General features: G+C 36.8%; 1 protein-coding gene across 1 annotated transcript in view; it reads left to right on the forward strand.

The window, feature by feature from the left end:
- Positions 1 to 18,879, forward strand: part of RANBP2 (RAN binding protein 2) — a 68,870-nt gene that overhangs the window by 37,157 nt on the left and 12,834 nt on the right. Inside the window, exons 17-22 of the mRNA XM_012664264.1 lie at positions 3 to 138; positions 3,637 to 3,728; positions 4,648 to 9,988; positions 12,856 to 13,026; positions 13,366 to 13,458; positions 13,763 to 13,941. Of these exons, the coding sequence (XP_012519718.1) occupies positions 3 to 138; positions 3,637 to 3,728; positions 4,648 to 9,988; positions 12,856 to 13,026; positions 13,366 to 13,458; positions 13,763 to 13,941 (6,012 nt within the window). The remainder of the gene's footprint in view (positions 1 to 2; positions 139 to 3,636; positions 3,729 to 4,647; positions 9,989 to 12,855; positions 13,027 to 13,365; positions 13,459 to 13,762; positions 13,942 to 18,879) is intronic.

Consider the following 18,879-nt stretch of genomic DNA (forward strand, 5'->3'; position numbering starts at 1 on the left):
AGAAAGAAATGCAGGAATTGAAACTAAATAGCAGTAACTCAGCATCCCCTCATCGTTGGCCCACAGAGAATTATGGACCAGATGCAGTGCCTGATGGATATCAGGGATCACAGACTTTTCATGGGGCTCCACTAACAGGTGAACTGGCAATTGGATAATCCCACATTTTAGTAAAACCACTTTAATGTCCCTCTTTTAAATAGATAAGTTGTGAAATCACCATGTCTGTTTATATACATGTTAATATCTGTCTGTTTATGTGTTACTTAAAAAACTGTATTTGGTATTACAGAGATTTTTATAATTCCAAGCAGAAACAAAACAAGTTTGATCTGATCTGACGTATATAAGGGCTTAAAGAACCCTTTAATGCACCCTGTCACCTCAGATAAACTTGACTCTGAGATGGGATTATTCCTTAAATTGAAAAATGTTAATAAAGTTATGCAGTAACAGATATCTAATGAAGAACTTAAATATCTGGGAAATTATTTTGATATACTGAGAGACAGGACATTAATAGGAAGTGTTATTTATTTTGAAATATTATAGCTATATATAGAAGGAAAAGAAGTTAGGACCTAGGCCATATTGGGTTTTTAAGATGTGTTATATCACATACTAGCTGTGTTAAGTTAACCTCTCTGAAACATGGAGATAATACTTCCCATAATCACTATGAGCATATATGTGGGTGGGTGTAGGTGTGTATTAGGCATTGATCATAGTATACAGTAAACACTTAATGCACTAAAGTTACTAATAGTGCTTACTGTGATTTGCCTATGCGCAAAAGTGCTTTGTGAATGTAATTTTATTTAATCACAGTAACTCAGAGTGGTAGATACCACTATTAATCCCAGTTTTATAAATGAGGAAATGGGTTTGGGAAGGTTAGATAACTTAACCATTATTATACAGCTAGTTATTGATAGAGCTGGAATTCAAACTCAAGTAGTATTAACTCCTCAGTGCTTGCTAATATGATACATTCCCCCTGGCAGCCAGAAATGACAGGGGGCAATGTGTCATCTTTTACATCAGACAGACTGCTGAAATAGTAGTAGTGCATGTTTTTTTCTAATTGCTTTTAGCCTAGGAAAGAATTAGAATGATAAGGTCTCATTTAGATTAGCACGTTTGTGTGATGGTTCATACTTACAGCAACTCCACCAGCCTCTTGTGAGAGTGTCTCCTAAATGCAAGCAAAATAACAGAAAATCTTTGTGAAATAAAGCTGATTAAATGTTACAAGTCATAGCTAAGTATATGAGATGTCTAGAGTTCAAACCTTGCTTACGTAAAACTCCTGTGCATTGTATAGTGACTTGTAAGAGAGGGTAAATAGACTGGCTAGCCTTTTCCAGGGCTTTTTCACTGCCATGTGCAGTTAGTCATTTGGCATCTTTTGAGACACAATTTCCATTTCTTCTCTGTACAAGCATAAAAGGCCTTCTGGTATTGTACAAGCACATAAGCACAACATTTACATTGTCTCATTTTATTCTTGCAATGACCCTATGAAATGTGTAGAAGCAGCCCATCCTCATTTTACAATTGAGACTCCAAATGGCTTATTGACAGTGGGGTCACAAAGTAGCTTTGTGGCACTAAAAGGGAGAGAACCCAGGTCTCCCGATTCCTATTCCTGTGTTCATAGGCTTTTTTTTTTTTCCCCCTTAGTAAAAGTAAAAATGTATCAAGGTGGTTATTTAAAAGCAAAGATTGATAAGCCTATAAGACATTCTCAGAAGTATGGAACAATGTAAAGACAACTAAAAACTAACCACCTTCTTATCACATACTCCTATTAACATTTTGGAGCATTCCCTTCTGGTTCTTTTTCTTTGTATACATAAAGTATTTTTTATAAGGTTTTTAACCATGTTACTGTGTTGTATGTAGACAACTTAGCCTTTTTTGTTATTATTTTGTTAGCATTTTTAAAATTAAATTTTCTTTGAATTTTAATGGGCTTGTAATATCCCATCATGTGGAAATACTGTAAATTCTATTGCCTTATTTATGTGGTTTCCAGTTTGTGCTATTATAAATCCTAGGGCACAGTCCTTTGATTGTAGGATATTTTAAAAATTAGTTTACACTCTTACCACTAATATCTGATAGTGCCATCTTTGTGCTCTTGGTAGCGTTGACTTTTCAGTTTGTAAAAACCTTTAGCAATTTGTAGGAACACATATGATATAAATTTTTAAAGTTTTTTTTATACTAGGCGTGTTCAACACTTCAACATGCTCAACAGTTCATGCAAATGACTGTTAGTAGTTTTGCCAACATGAGTGCCTTTTCTAGTTTGCTTTCCTGGTAAAACACAAAACAGATGGGGCAGATAGTTTGTGTATCAACATGAAAGTTGATGTGCTTTTTTTTTTCCCCCTAAGCCAAGGAGCATATTTGTGTTCCTTCTGAGATCTTTCCCAGGAATTTGTCAGATGATTTTTTTGACCTGAACATTCTCAGTAATAGCTTGAGTGTAACCTCATCATTCTGCAGATTTTCAAGGCCCAGTTCAAAAATATAGCCCTTGAGGCCTTTTTATATTTCTGTCCTGAATTGTCTATTTATGTGGTGCTTTTTTTATTAGATTATTTTTAATGGATTTATAAGAGCTCCTTTTAATTTTTTCTTCACTGTTAAGAGTCAGTGGTCAAGGATAAAGTCCCTAGTTAAACTTCAGACTTCACAATTCTTGGCTCGTGTCTATTAGCTTACTCTGTGTTCTATGCCTATTTCCTCCCCATAGTAATTCTAAGATAACCATCCTCGCTAGGCAGTTCTGTTCAGTTTCCAGTTTCAGACTTGGGCTTGTGACTAGCCTTTTCTAGGTATTTTTTCAGTGCTTCCCAGAGACAGTTGTTTGGAACCTTTGGGGCACATTTCCATTTCTTCTTCCATGTACAGGCCTAAAAGGTCTTTTGGTTGTTTTGTTTTCTGGTAAAACTGTCAGGGCAAATAGTTTTGCCATTAACATGAGTACCTTCTAGAGTTGTTTGGCTTCCTCATAAAACTCACACAAAACAGATGGAGCACATAGTTTGTATATCCACCTAAGTGGTGATTTGCTTTTTTCCCCTCTTTAATGCCAGGGGAACTCATTTCATGTTACTTGTGAGATCCTTTCCACGAATTTGTCAGTTGATTTTTAACCTGTACATTCTCAGTAATAGCTTTAGTTTACCAAATGCAGCCTCCTCATTCTGCAGATTTTCAAGATTCACTTGCACTTTGGTTCCATAAGTCCTTTCTATGACTAGTATATTCCCAATATTTCTGATGTTGAGCATTCTGTGCTTTCACATCATATTGATCTTTCTTAGAAAATGGACCAACTACTTTCTTCTTGCTTCCTTTTTTGATGCTTGTTAGGTGCTTGTTCTTGATCGCAGCAGTGCTATTCTCTTATTCTTTGTGTCATATTTAGCAGTTTTGTCTGGTTTATCATTTGATAATCTCCTTGATTGGTATATTTTGATGTACAGAAATTTAAAAAAATCTATGTAGTTAAATCTTTCTTTGATTTCTTTGCTTTTGTATTTATAGTTCTTTCCTGGATAGTTATAACTGTAGTATAGACTTTAACAGTGTTCTCTTTTTTTTTTCCTTTTTTTTTTTTAGTTGCAACTACTGGCCCTTCATATTATAGTCAGTCACCAGCATATAATTCCCAGTATCTTCTCAGACCAGCAGCTAATGTTACTCCCACAAAGGTAACAAAGGAATAATTTATACATTTATAAGTATCTTCTTTTTAATTGTTTAGGATTCCTTCAAAAAAATTCAAGGAGTAGTTCAGTATTAAAACTTATATGTCCCATAAAATATGGATACTTTTAATCTCCAGATACAGAAGTTATACTTCTTAGTCACCTTATTTTTATGTTATAATAAGTGTGAACATTTAGAATATTTTTAAAATGAGAGTGGTGGTGGTGATGGGTCATTCATCGTCCTGTTTTGGCAGAAATAGAACTAGAATGTCCTTGCTGAAACACTATATGGTAAGTACTTTTAGGCCTGATATGGCTATATAACTATTGATTAAGACCTAAAACTACAATAGTATCTGAATGTGAGGGCTTTGAGGACAGAGGGTTGAGGTGCACCTAGACCCTTCCTCTTCTGTTTATTGTGGCCCCGGGCTAGTTTCTTAATCTCTCACTGCTTCTGTTACCTCATATGTAAAATGAGGATAATAATAATACCTTAATTCATAGGGTTTTTGAGGATATTAAAATGAGATAATAGATATAAAGTGCTTAGAACAGTGACCAATTGGCACATTAAAAAATGCTCAATAAATGTTAGTCTTCATCATCATCATCATCATCATTAGTAGTAGTATTTTTAACATCATTTGATAAATTGTTTAGGAATGAAGAAGATATTCTGTGGATTTATTGTAGAAATAGATTTTTAAGATGCTGTTGTTAATCTTTATTATATGCCAAGTATATACGCAGATATCTTTACAGTAATGTTGTCCTCTTTTAATTATGTGCTGTATTCCCTAATGATAACTTCTTTTCCTAATAATATTTATCCCTAAAGTTTATGAGAATTGATTTGTATCTACTTATCTGTAGTTTTGTAGATGATCTACAAAATATTTTACTTTCTCTCTTTTAGGGTCCAGTGTATGGAATGAATAGGCTTCCACCCCAACAGCATATTTATACCTATTCACAACAGATGCACACACCACCAGTGCAAAGCTCATCTGCTTGTATGTTCTCTCAGGAGATGTATGGTCCTCCTACATTGCGTTTTGAGTCCCCTGCAACAGGAATTCTGTCACCCAGGGGCGATGATTACTTTAATTACAATGTTCAACAGACAAGCACAAATCCACCTTTGCCAGAACCAGGGTATTTCACAAAACCTCCAGTTGCAGCTCATGCTTCGAGATCTGCAGAATCTAAGGTTATGGAATTTGGAAAACCTAATTTTGTTCAGCCCATGCCAGCCGAAGGAATAAGGCCATCTTTGACAACACCAGCACATACAACACAGCCACCTCCTTTTAAATTTAACTCAAATTTCAAATCAAATGATGGTGACTTCACATTTTCCTCACCACAGGTAGTGACACATCCCTCTTCTGCAGCTTTCAGTAACAATGAATGCCTTTTAGGTCTCCTGACTTCAGATAAACCTTTGCAAGGAGATGGCTATAGTGGACCAAAACCAATTCCTAGCCAAACCATTGGACCTCGAACTACATTCAATTTTGGAAGCAAAAATATGCCAGGAATTCCATTTACCGAAAACATGGGACCAAGTCAGCAAAAGAATTCTGGTTTTCGTCGAAGCGATGATATGTTTACTTTCCATGGTCCAGGGAAATCAATATTTGGAACACCCACTCCAGAGTTGGCAAACAAGAATCATGAAACGGATGGAGGAAGTGCCCATGGTGATGATGATGATGATGGCCCTCACTTTGAGCCTGTGGTACCTCTTCCTGATAAGATTGAAGTAAAAACTGGAGAAGAAGATGAAGAAGAATTCTTTTGCAATCGTGCAAAATTGTTCCGTTTTGATGGAGAATCAAAAGAATGGAAGGAACGTGGGATTGGCAATGTAAAAATACTAAGGCATAAAACATCTGGCAAAATTCGCCTTCTAATGAGACGAGAGCAAGTACTGAAAATCTGTGCAAATCATTACATCAGTCCAGATATGAAACTGACACCAAATGCTGGATCAGACCGATCTTTTGTATGGCATGCCCTTGATTATGCAGATGAGCTGCCCAAACCAGAACAACTTGCTATTAGATTTAAAACTCCTGAGGAAGCAGCACTTTTTAAGTGCAAGTTTGAAGAGGCCCAGAGCATTTTAAAAGCCATAGGAACAAATGTAGCCACAGCTCCAAATCAGACTGTCAGAATGGCAAAAGAACCCACAAGTCATGATAACAAGGATATTTGCAAATCTGACGCTGGAAACATGAATTTTGAATTTCAAGTTGCAAAGAAAGAAGGGTCTTGGTGGCATTGTAACAGCTGCTCATTAAAGAATGCTGCAACTGCTAAGAAATGTGTATCATGCCAAAATCTAAACCCAAGCAATAAAGAGCTTGTTGGCCCACCATTACTTGAAACTGGTTTTGCTCCTAAAACTGGCCCAGAGAATGCTCAAGACAGATTTGCATTGATGACTCCAAAGAAAGAAGGCCACTGGGATTGCAGTATTTGTTTAGTAAGAAATGAACCTACTGTAACTAGGTGCATTGCATGCCAGAATACAAAATCTGCTAACAAAAGTGGATCTTCATTTGTTCATCAACCTTCCTTTAAATTCGGCCAGGGAGATCTTCCTAAGTCTGTTAACAGTGATTTCAGATCTGTTTTTTCTACAAAGGAGGGACAGTGGGATTGTGGTATATGTTCAGTGCACAATGAGGGAAGCTCTACAAAATGTGTTGCTTGTCAGAATCCGAGAAAACAAAGTCTACCTATTACTTCTGTTTCAGCACCTGCCTCTTTTAAGTTTGGTACTTCAGAGATAAGTAAAACTCCAAAGAGTGGATTTGAGGACATGTTTGCCAAGAAGGAAGGACAGTGGGATTGCAGTTCATGCTTAGTGCGAAATGAAGCAAATGCTACAAAATGTGTTGCTTGTCAGAATCCAAGTAAACCAAGTCCATCTACTTCTGCTGTTCCAGCTCCTGCCTCTTTTAAGTTTGGTACTTCAGAGACAAACAAGACTCCAAAGAGTGGGTTTGAAGGAATGTTCACCAAGAAGGAAGGACAGTGGGATTGTAGTGTGTGCTTCGTAAGAAATGAAGCCAGTGCCACCAAATGTGTTGCTTGTCAGAATCCAAGTAAACAGAATCAGTCTACTTTTGCTCCTTCAGCACCTGCCTCTTCAGAGACAAGCAAGGGTCCGAAGAGTGGGTTTGAGGGAATGTTCACCAAGAAGGAAGGACAGTGGGATTGCAGTTCATGCTTGGTAAGAAATGAAGCCAGTGCCACCAAATGTGTTGCTTGTCAGAATCCAGGTAAACAGAATCAGTCTACTTTTGCTCCTTCAGCACCGGCCTCTTCAGAGATAAGCAAGGCTCCAAAGAGTGGGTTTGAGGGAATGTTCACCAAGAAGGAAGGACAGTGGGATTGCAGTTCATGCTTGGTAAGAAATGAAGCCAGTGCCACCAAATGTGTTGCTTGTCAGAATCCAAGTAAACAGAATCAGTCTACTTTTGCTCCTTCAGCACCGGCCTCTTCAGAGACAAGCAAGGGTCCAAAGAGTGGGTTTGAGGGAATGTTCACCAAGAAGGAAGGACAGTGGGATTGCAGTTCATGCTTGGTAAGAAATGAAGCCAGTGCCACCAAATGTGTTGCTTGTCAGAATCCAAGTAAACAGAGTCAGCCTACTTCAGCTATTTCAGCACCTGCCTCTTCAGAGATAAGCAAGGCTCCAAAGAGTGGATTTGAAGGAGTGTTCACCAAAAAGGAAGGGCAGTGGGATTGTGGTGTTTGCTTTGTACAAAATGAGAGTTCTTCTTTAAAATGTGTGGCTTGTGATTCCTCCAAACCGACTGATAAATCTGTTGCAGAAGTTCCTTCAGCTTTCACATTGGGCTCAAAAACAAAGTTAAATGACTCTTCTGGAAGTCAGGTGGGAACAGGATTTAAAAGTAACTTTTCAGAAAAAGCTTTTAAATTTGGCAGCAAAGAGCAAGGCTTTAAATTTGGGCATGTGGATCAAGTAAATATACCTTCATTTACATTTCAGGGTTCTTCTAATACAGAATCCAAGTCAACAAAAGAAGGATTTAGTTTTTCCATTCCTTCGTCTGCTGATGGATTTAAATTTGGCATTCAGGAACCAGGAAATCAAGAGAAGAAGAGTGAAAAGCACCTTGAAAATGACACTGGTGTCCACGCTCAGGATGTTAGTAGCCAAAAGAATGGTAATGGTGTGATTTTTGGTCAAACAGGTAGCACTTTTACCTTTGCAGATCTTGCAAAATCAACTTCAGGAGAAGGATTTCAATTTGGCAAAAAAGACCCTAATTTCAAGGGATTTTCAGGTGCTGGAGAAAAATTATTCTCATCACAGAGTGGTAAAGTGGCTGATAAAGCCAACACTTCTGCTGACCTTGAGAAAGATGATGATGCCTATAAAACTGAGGACAGTGATGATATTCATTTTGAACCAGTAGTTCAAATGCCTGAAAAAGTGGAACTTGTAACAGGCGAAGAAGATGAAAAGGTTCTGTATTCACAGCGGGTAAAATTATTTAGATTTGATGCTGAGATAAGTCAGTGGAAAGAAAGGGGTTTGGGAAACTTAAAAATTCTCAAAAATGAGGTGAATGGCAAACTACGAATGCTGATGCGGAGAGAACAAGTGCTAAAAGTGTGTGCTAATCATTGGATAACAACTACAATGAACCTGAAACCTCTCTCTGGATCAGATAGAGCATGGATGTGGTTAGCTAGTGATTTCTCTGATGGTGATGCCAAACTAGAGCAGTTGGCAGCAAAATTTAAAACACCAGAGCTGGCTGAAGAATTCAAGCAGAAATTTGAGGAGTGCCAGCGACTTCTGTTAGATATACCACTTCAGACTCCCCATAAACTTGTAGATACTGGCAGAGCTGCCAAATTAATACAGAGAGCTGAAGAAATGAAGAGTGGACTGAAAGATTTCAAAACATTTTTGACAAATGATCAAACAAAAGTTACTGATGAAGAGAATAAGAGTTTAGGTACAGGTGTTGCCAGTGCTTCAGACACAACAATCAAGCCAAATCCTGAAAACACTGGGCCCTCATTGGAATGGGATAACTATGATTTAAGGGAAGATGCTTTGGATGATAGTGTTAGTAGTAGCTCAGTACATGCGTCTCCATTGGCAAGCAGCCCCGTGAGAAAAAATCTTTTCCGCTTTGGTGAGTCAACAACAGGATTTAATTTCAGTTTTAAATCTGCTTTGAGTCCATCTAAGTCTCCTGCCAAGTTGAATCAGAGTGGAACTTCAGTCGGCACTGATGAAGAATCTGATGTTCCTCAAGAAGAAGAGAGAGATGGACAGTACTTTGAACCTGTTGTACCTTTACCTGATCTAGTCGAAGTATCCAGTGGTGAGGAAAATGAACAAGTTGTTTTTAGTCACAGGGCAAAACTCTACAGATATGATAAAGATGTTGGTCAGTGGAAAGAAAGGGGCATCGGCGATATAAAGATTTTACAGAATTACGATAACAAGCAAGTTCGTATAGTGATGAGAAGGGACCAGGTACTAAAACTTTGTGCCAATCACAGAATAACGCCAGACATGACTTTGCAAAATATGAAAGGGACAGAAAGAGTGTGGGTGTGGACTGCATGTGATTTTGCAGATGGAGAAAGAAAAGTAGAACATTTAGCTGTCCGTTTTAAACTACAGGATGTTGCAGACTCCTTTAAGAAAATTTTTGATGAAGCAAAAACAGCCCAAGAAAAAGATTCTTTGATAACACCTCATGTTTCTCGTTCAAGCACTCCCAGAGAGTCGCCATGTGGCAAAATTGCTGTAGCTGTACTAGAAGAAACCACAAGAGAGAGGACAGATTTAATTCAGGGTGACAGTGTAACAGATGCAACTTCAGAAGTTGGAGAAGTTTCTAGCACATCTGAAACAACAAAAGCAGTGGTTTCTCCTCCAAAGTTTGTATTTGGTTCAGAGTCTGTTAAAAGCATTTTTAGTAGTGAAAAGTCAAAACCATTTGCATTTGGCAACAGTTCAGCCACTGGGTCTCTGTTTGGATTTAGTTTTAAGGCACCTTTGAAAAATAGCAACAGTGGAACTAGTTCAGTAGTCCAGAGTGGATCTGAAAGAAAAGTGGAACCTAACGAATGTGAGCTGTCAAAGAACACTGATACCAAACAATCTTCTGAAGGCAAAGTCAAGAATCTCTTTGCTTCCTTTCCAAAGGAAGAGTCCTCCATTAATTACACATTTAAAACACCAGAAAAGGGTAAGTGCTTAGTCTTGAGAGTTAAGAATAGTTTTTTTTGTTTTTTTCCTTTTAATGTTTATCTTGATGCAGACTCTTTGTAGGATGCTAATGTTGTAGTCAAAGTTGCATCATAAGCATTACTTTGTAAACACCCAAAAAATAGTCAAGCATATTTTTATCTACCTAAATAAGTTCACCATGGGTATTCAAACGGCAAGAGATTTTAAGTCATAAAAGAGATTTCACTGGAAGATATTTATATCATGCTAGGGCAGAGCAAAAGAACTCGATATAGTATAAGGACTACTTGAATCATGAACATTAATGCAAATCTTTTTATCTTCATTTTCAGTTTTCAATTTATTATTTTTTCTTATCACTCAACATAGTATTGAGATGTTCACATTTTATGTTAGTCGTGCCACCGTTTATTAAGTGAGCAAAGAATGAAACCACCAGGATAAATGAGGATGTAAGACAACCAGATTGATATAAATTGAGGGACTCTAGCTTTTTATATTTTAAAATCATATTCATTTTGTCCCAATGTGTTCAAAAATGAAATATTCTTTATTTTCTAGGATTTAATTTTAGCCTTTTTAAATCTAATCCCATGGCCTTTTGGAACAGCACCCCTTCCTCACAACCTGAGAGCAAAGGTATAGAGCTAGCATTCTCAGTATGAGATGATAGCAATTTTTAGCAGCTGTTAGTCCTTAGCAAAGTAACTATGGCTGTATGGAATTAAAGTACTTAACACTACAACATGCATGTTAAAGAATGCCAGTTTAAGCAAAAGTACCTTTTGACTGGTGGTATGACACCCTTTTTTTTTTCTTTTAATGTACTTGGGTGTCATGTTTTCTCACTGTTAAACATTGTTATTTTTTGCTGTGTTGTACTTCATTGCTCTGTTATTTGCGTTCTGCTTAACGAAGACCTGTGTTTCATCTAACCTTTATCTTTAGCCACTAATGTCTGCCGGTATTGAAACGTGATGGCAGCAGTGTGTATACAGTATGGAATAGAATGTCCCTTTAGGACTATCCATTTGTACATGGTTTAGAAAAGTATTATATTTGAGAGTGGACCCCATTTTTAACAGCCACCATTCTATAGCTCGTATGTTATATATGTAGCACAGATCATTTGTAGAAGTGTTGCTACTAGAGTGGAACAGTAGAAAGTGGAATCTGTTGAAGACCTTCAAGAGCAAGATTAGGAAATGAAAGCTCACCATTTTTGTCCAATAACACATCTGGAGCATGCCAGACAAGAACAGTGATGAAGTAACAGTCCTTGATTCCTGCGGTTTTTAGTTTTAAAGTATACCAGTTACGTTACTAGCTAAGGCAGTTCTTAAAGAAATCTTTTATTTTTAAAGATGTAGTCTTTGAGAAATTACATGAAGAGCGTGGACTTCGTAAAAAAAAAAAATGGATATACACTTGCACTTAGTCTCTGTGGGTCTAGGTTAAGAATCCCTGGTCTAAGAGCAGATTTACCAACATACTACTGCAGGACAGAGAGCCTTATTCTGTTTTAAATCTGATAATGTCATAGTCCGGAAGGACCTTAGAAATGAAGACTTTAGACATGAAGAAACAGGCCCTGAGAGGCTATCTGATTTACCCACAGTATCTTTACCAGGTAATAGCAGAACTGGAACAAGAATTTGTATCTTATAGTGTACTTTTATTGTCCCCAGCTAGGAACTAAGTTTTTATTTATAATGAGGGAGAGGCGCAAGTTTTAACATTGTAAAAGGAAGGGCTCTGGTTCTCTGTAGAGTGGTTTCATCCAGTAGAAATAAAATGTGACCAGTATATGTAATTTGAAATTTTCTAATAGCCATATTTTAAAAAAATAAATAAAACAAGTTTTAAAAAAAGGGAAACAATTTTAATAATATATTTGATTTAACTCATGTCCAAAATATCATTTTAACTTCTAATCAGTATAAAAAATAAATACGATAGTTTACATTTTTTAATGCCAAGTCTTCAAAATCCATTCTGTATATTTACACTCATAGCACTAATTTGGACTAGCTACCTTTCAAGGATTTAATAGCCACATGTTGCTAGGCTACCATATTGGACAGCGTAGCTCTAGAGAATTTTTCCCTAGCACTAGTTGGTACATGGCGTGCTTCATGACTGGCTTACTTTATCACTTCCTTTAGCCAGAAATTCTTCTTTCTAGACCATAACAAATTGCGTACAGAATTCCTTTCTCCCTCTTATTTTTTGCCCTTTCCATTGGCGGGGCTTGAGCAGGAGTGTTTTTAAGTTACAGAAATTGTCTTAGATTATACAGTACTACTTAGCCATAGGATAGCAGTTTTTATTTAATTTTGTCTAGTATCATGCTTGGAAATATGCAAAACTGGATGTAACTCTAATCACCTGTCATCCTTGGCAATTATAACTTTCCTTATAGAAACTAATCAAGGTTAGCTTTGGATTAGTTTCATATGTATACTAATCTTTGCTTATGTTTTCCTTAAGACTTTTTTCATTTGCAAATGCATGGATATTTTTATGAACTATTGTTTAGTATTACATATGATTATGGCAACACTTTCTAAATGCGTTTTTAAATTATAGAAATTAGTAATTCTTTTCAATGACTTGTAAAGAAATAGGTTTTTTTGGTTTTAAATAGATTCTATGTTCACTAAGCGTTTTTGGTATTATGCTAAATCAGGATATTAATTCTAATTCATGATTGTCATAGAGCTCTGTCTGCATCAAAGTATGTGTGTTTTTATATCAGTATGCTGTTTTAACCTATAGATAAGTCCTGTGGTTTTTATTTTCAGTTATTGATGTTGACAATACTTAATACCTTGTTTTTATAAATTTTTTTGACTTGTGTTATAGCAAAAGAGAAGGAAAAACCTGAAGATCCTCCCTCAGATGACGAAGTTCTCATTGTGTATGAACTAACTCCAACTGCTGAGCAAAGAGCCCTTGCAACCAAACTTAAACTTCCTTCAACTTTCTTCTGCTATAAGAATAGACCAGATTATGTTAGTGAAGAAGAGGAGGATGGTAAATTTTTTGTTATTTTAAAAACCCTCTGTTCCTGCTAATCTTAGTAATTGAGATTATAGCTTAATTAGTTGGGCAGTGGTGAGGATTGGGTTGTGGGACAAAGAAACTGGACAGTGAGCTATTAATAAAATGATAGTAGCACAGCTCAAACAAGAAGAGAAGCCAAGCTAAAGCTCTAATAGTAGGATAGTTATTAAGAATATGGAATTGGCAAAATCGGCTGCTATTTGGATGTCGAGAATGAGGGAAAGAGTGAGGTTGGAGATAATCCCTAGGTTTTTGGCTAGGAAACCCCTGAAACTTACTAGAAATTCTTTTACTCAATTGTCCTTTAAGATGAAGATTTCGAAACAGCTGTCAAGAAACTTAATGGAAAACTATATCTGGATGACTCGGAAAAATGTTGGCCATTGGAAGAAAATCTAACCGGTATGTTTAAATGACTGTTTATAATGCTTTTATCAGATTTTCTATATTTAAAAGAAATAACCTAGTCTGATTAATTCTGATCAATTTTACTTACGTAATATGCCCATGGTGATTTAAAGTACTTAAAACTAATATTAGGTGAAAAACATGGTTTTCCTGGTGGTTCTTATTCTTCATTAGCATTAACAGGTCTTGTTACCTGGGTCTGTACATTACATTGAGGACCACTGATTATGACCATTGTTGTAGAATAGTTGGACTTCATCTAATTTTACCTTTTGCTTGTGTTGTGTGGACTTTTCAGATAATGAGAAGGATTGTGTTATTGTTTGGGAAAAGAAACCAACAGTTGAAGAGAAGGCAAAAGCAGATACATTAAAACTTCCACCTACATTTTTCTGTGGAGTCTACAGTGATACTGATGAAGACACTGGAAATGGGGAAGACTTTCAGTCAGAGCTGCAAAAAGTTCAGGAAGCTCAAGTAAGGGTGTCATTTTCCTTTTGGTCCTGTTGCCTTTGTTGATTCAGTAAACTGTAGAATCTTCTTACCACGTGGTAACAATGGGTTGTGGATTTAGGAGTCTACCAATCAGCTATGGCCAGGGCAGGAGGAATTTTGTTCTACACAGTATGTATAGGATCTATATGCTGAGAAAACGACAAAACACTGATGAAGTAAAGGAAAGATCCAAATAAATGAAGAGGCATACTGTTAATGGATTGGAACATTCAAAATAGAATTCCAGTTTTCCCAAAATTGATCTATAGATTTAACATATTACCATTCAAAACCCTACCAGGATTCTTTGTGGATATAAATAAGCATTATAAAATTTCTATGAGAAGATAAGATTATACATTTGTTACAATTGATAAACCTACACTGATACATCATTGTCACCCGAAGTTGTTGAGAATTTTTACCTTAAGTGAATGTTGAAGTTTGTCAATTTTTTTTACTCTATTGATGTGATCATGTGGTTCCTTTTTTTTAAATCTGTGAATGACATTGATTTTTCAAATGTTCAGAAAACTAATTTTGCATTCCTGGGATAAACCTCACTTGGTCATGATATGTGATAGGATTCATTTGGCATAAATTTTGTTACAGATTTTTGGATTTATATTCATCAATTCATCATTGATTAGTAGTTTTTTTTTCTGGTATTGTTTTTGGCTTACATATAAGAGTAATGCTGGCTGGGCTTGGCCCTGGGGGCCTATGTCTGTAGTCCCAGCTACTTAGGAGGCTGAGGCAGGAGGATTGCTTAAGTTAGGCTGCAGCATGCTATGATTGCACATGTGAATAGCCACTGCACTGCATCCTGGGCAACATGGTGTGAGACCTTGTCTCATTAAAAAAAAAAAAAAAAGTAATACTGGTATCATAAAATGAAATGGGAAATATTTCCTGTACTGCTGTTTTCTGGAATAGAGTATGTTGAATTGGTGCAGTTTCTCCTTTAAATGTTTGGTAGTTTTCACCAATGAAACCATCTGTGTCTGGAATTTTCTTAAGTTTCTTTCTTCCTCCCCTTCCTCCGCTTACTCCCTTTCCCCTCTCCTCTTCCTTCTTTCCTTCTTCCCTTCCTTCCCTTCCCTCCTTTCTTTCCCTTCTCTCTCTTTTCCTTTTCCTTTTCCCCCTTTCCTTTCCTTTTTCCTTTCCTCTCCCCTCTCCCCTCCCCTCTCCCCTCCCCTCTCTCCTCTCCTTTTTCCTTTCCTTACCGCTTTTCTCCTTTTCCCCTTTTCCTTTTCTCACTTTATTGCTTAGGGTAGAGTGCAGTGACATCATCATAGCTCACTGTAACCTCAAACTCCTGGGCTCAAGTGATCCTCCTGCCTTAGCGTCCAGAGTAGCTGGGACTACGGGTGTGCACCACCACGCCTGGCTAATTTTTCTATTTTTTGTAGAGACGGGTTCTCACTATATTACTCAGGCTGCTCTCAAACTCCCAGCCTCAGGTGATCCTCCCACCTTGGCCTCCCAAAGTGCTAGGATTACAGGCATGAGCCACCATACCTAACAAGATTTTTAAAATACAATAAATAGAGGACTATAATAGATGGAGGACTGTTGGGATTATCCAGGTAATCGCCTTATTCTTGAATTTTAGTAATTTGAGTCTTTTAAGGAAGTGGTGTCAAATTTGTGTGTGTAGAGTTGTTCCTGGTAATCACTTATTAAGGTTTTAATTTGTTTGTTGGTTCAGGATTGAAATATTCCATTTTCTCTTCCTAATATTTTGTGGTTGACCTAATTAGAGGTTTATCAGTTTCATTGATGCTATTTTTCATTAGAAACAGATTTTGGCTTCATTGGGTTTTTTGTTTGTTTGTTTTAATCTATTTTTCCCATGTTCAATGTAATCGATTTCTACTTTTTAGTATTTCCTTCTTGCCTTAGGTTTATTTTGCTTTTTTTCTAGTTTCTTAAAGTGGAAGCTTAAATTACAGATTTAAGACCATTCTTCATTTCTAATATAAGTAATACTGTAAGTTTCCCTCTAAGTACTGTTTAATTGCATTCTCCAAGTTGTAACAAGTAGTATTTTCTCTTTCATTCAGTTTAGAATATTTTCTTGTTTTCCTTGAGGTATTCTTTTTGATGTATGCATTAGATAGTAATATGCCATTTCCAAATATTTGGTGGTTTTCCAAGTATCATTCTGTTAGTGATTTCTAGTTTAATTCCATTATGGTAAATGAAAATATTTTCAATAACTTCAATTTTTATAAATTCAGTGAAGCCTATCTTGGTGATAGGCTAAGAAGATTGTGTAGTTTGCTGTTTTTGCATGAATAGTGTTTTATAAATATTAAATTAGGTGAAATTAGTTGATACTATGTTGTTCAGATCTAATATATCCTTGCTAATTTTTTGTCTGCTACTTCTGTCACTTACTGAGAGATGTGTTATCAAGCAAAGTTGTGGATTTGTCTGTTAATTTTTGCTTCTTGTACTTTATCATCTCTTGGTTTTGTTAATTTTTCTGTTGATTTTCCATCCTGTGTCTCATTTATTTCTGCTCTAGTCTCTTATTTCCTTCCTTCTGCTTGCTTTGAGTTTAGTTCTTTCTTTATTTTCTAGCTCCCCCCTACCCCCTTTTTCTTTTTTTGAGACAGAGTCTTGCTCTGTAGCCTGAGTGCAGTGGCATCAACATAGTTCACTGTAACCTCGAACTCTGGGCTGAAGCAGTTCTGGGTTCACAGCATAATGGAGTGGAAGGTACAGAGATTTCTCATATATCCCCTGCCCCTACATAGGCACGGCCTCCCTTATCAACTCCTGCACCACAGTGGTACATTTGTTACAGTCAGGGATTCTGCATTCATGCATCATCACCCAAAGTTCAGAGTTTACTTTGGGGTTCAGTCTTGGTGTTGTACATTCTTTGGACCTTGGCAGATATGTGATGAATGAATGTCATGTACACAATATTATATATAGTGGTTTCACTGTCTTAAAAAATCCTCTGTGCTCTGCCTCTTTACCCCTCCCCTCACCCTTAATCCCTGGCAACCACTGATCTTTTTAGCGTGGTTGTCTGGCTGTTTTTAAAGCCACTACATAGCTGAGGGTGGGAAAGGGACACAGGAATGTGAGAGTAGGTCACTGCCAGAAACCTAGCCTTTTTTTTTTTTTTAACCGAAGCTCAGTTTGAACAAACATTCCTCAGATTGTTGTAATCTTTGGTTAATTTCCAAAGTTGATGAAAAAGTTGGTTTTGATCACCTTTGTTAAGTGTTCTTGTTGCTTTTATGGGGGGCCGTATTTACGGTGGTTCTCACTCTGCCATTGCAGAAGTGATAAGTCCACCCTTTTATCATGATCATTCTTCTTTATCCCTTGTGATTTTTCTGAAGTCTACTTTGTCTGATATTGATACAGTCACTCAGACTTCTTTATGTATGCAAGTGTGTGGATTTGTGTAGAATATGTATGTTCAATATTTTCACTTTTCACTTATCCTTATTTTTTTTTGTAGACAGCATTTTGTTAGTGTTTTTTAAATCTCATTAATCTGTTTTTATTGATGTTCAGACCATTTACATTTATTTAATGTAATTTGTGACATTCTTTGATTCAGATTTATTACTTGATATTTAGTTTGTGTATGTCCCTTCTATTTTTCATTACTCTGATTTCCCTTTCCTGCCTTCTTTTGAATTATAGTTTTTCAGAATTCTTTTAAAATTTCCTATAATTTTAACCATTTCTTCATATAGTTTTTTAGTGGTAGCTCTAGAGATTATAATATGCACACTACACTTTAAAGAAACTATTTAGAATTACTATTTTTCCTTTTCAAGTAAAATATAGAAGTATTAGAACTATATAGATTTTTAACACTCTTCCATTATGATGGTGACTATCGTGTGGAGACCAGCCTGAGCAAGAGCGAGACCCCGTCTCTACTAAAAAAAATAGAAAGAAATTATCTGGACAACTAAAAATATAGAAAAAATTAGCCAGGTATGGTGGCGCATGCCTGTAGTCCCAGCTACTCGGGAGGCTGAGGCAGGAGGATCGCTTGAGCCCAGGAGTGTGAGGTTGCTGTGAGCTAGGATGATGCCACGGCACTCACTCTAGTCAGGGCAACAGAGTGAGACTCTGTCTCAATAAAAAAAAAAAAAAATCCTATCAGTCACATTTTGCTTTCAACAGTCATGTATTCTTAGAAACCTAAAAAGTAAACAACAGTTTATTTACTTAGATAATCACCATTTCTATAATTTTTCATTCCAAGCATTCTAGGATTCCCTATGCTGTCTTTGGCCTTCTGCCTGCAGAACTTTCATTTGCTTTTCTTTTAAAGCAGGTCTACTGGTGACAAATTTTCTTAGTTTTTCTTTGTCTGAGAATGTATTTTTCCTTCACTCCTCAAAGGTTATTTTTGATGATACGGTATTCAGGGTTGACAGTTTTCTTTCAATACTTTAAAAATGTTTCACTATCTTTTAGCCTCCACGGTTCTTTGTATATTTTGGATACAAGCCTTTCCCATGGTCCCCAACCCCTGGGCCACGTACTAGTACTGGTCCCTGGCCTGTTAGGATCCATGCTGCACAGCAGGATCTGAGCTAGCGAAGCTTCATCTCTATTTATAGCTGCTCCCCATTGCTTGCACCATTGCCTGAGCACTGCTTCCTGTCAGACCAGTGGCAGCATTAGATTATCATAGGAGCCTGAACTCTGCTGTAAATTGCACATGTGAGGGATCTAGGTTGCGAGCTCCTTGTGAGAATCTAATGCCTGATGATCTGAGATGGAGCTGGGGAGGGGCTGCAAATACAGATTATCATTGGCAGAGAGGTTTGACTGGATAGTAAATGTAATGCTCTTGAATCATCCCAAAACCATCCCCTTCGTCTGTGGAAAAATTGTCTTCCATGAAACCAGTCCCTGGTGCCAAAAAGA

The sequence above is a fragment of the Propithecus coquereli genome, unplaced genomic scaffold (assembly GCF_000956105.1).
Source record: "Propithecus coquereli isolate 6110/MARCELLA unplaced genomic scaffold, Pcoq_1.0 Scaffold88, whole genome shotgun sequence".
Lineage (NCBI taxonomy): Eukaryota > Metazoa > Chordata > Mammalia > Primates > Indriidae > Propithecus > Propithecus coquereli.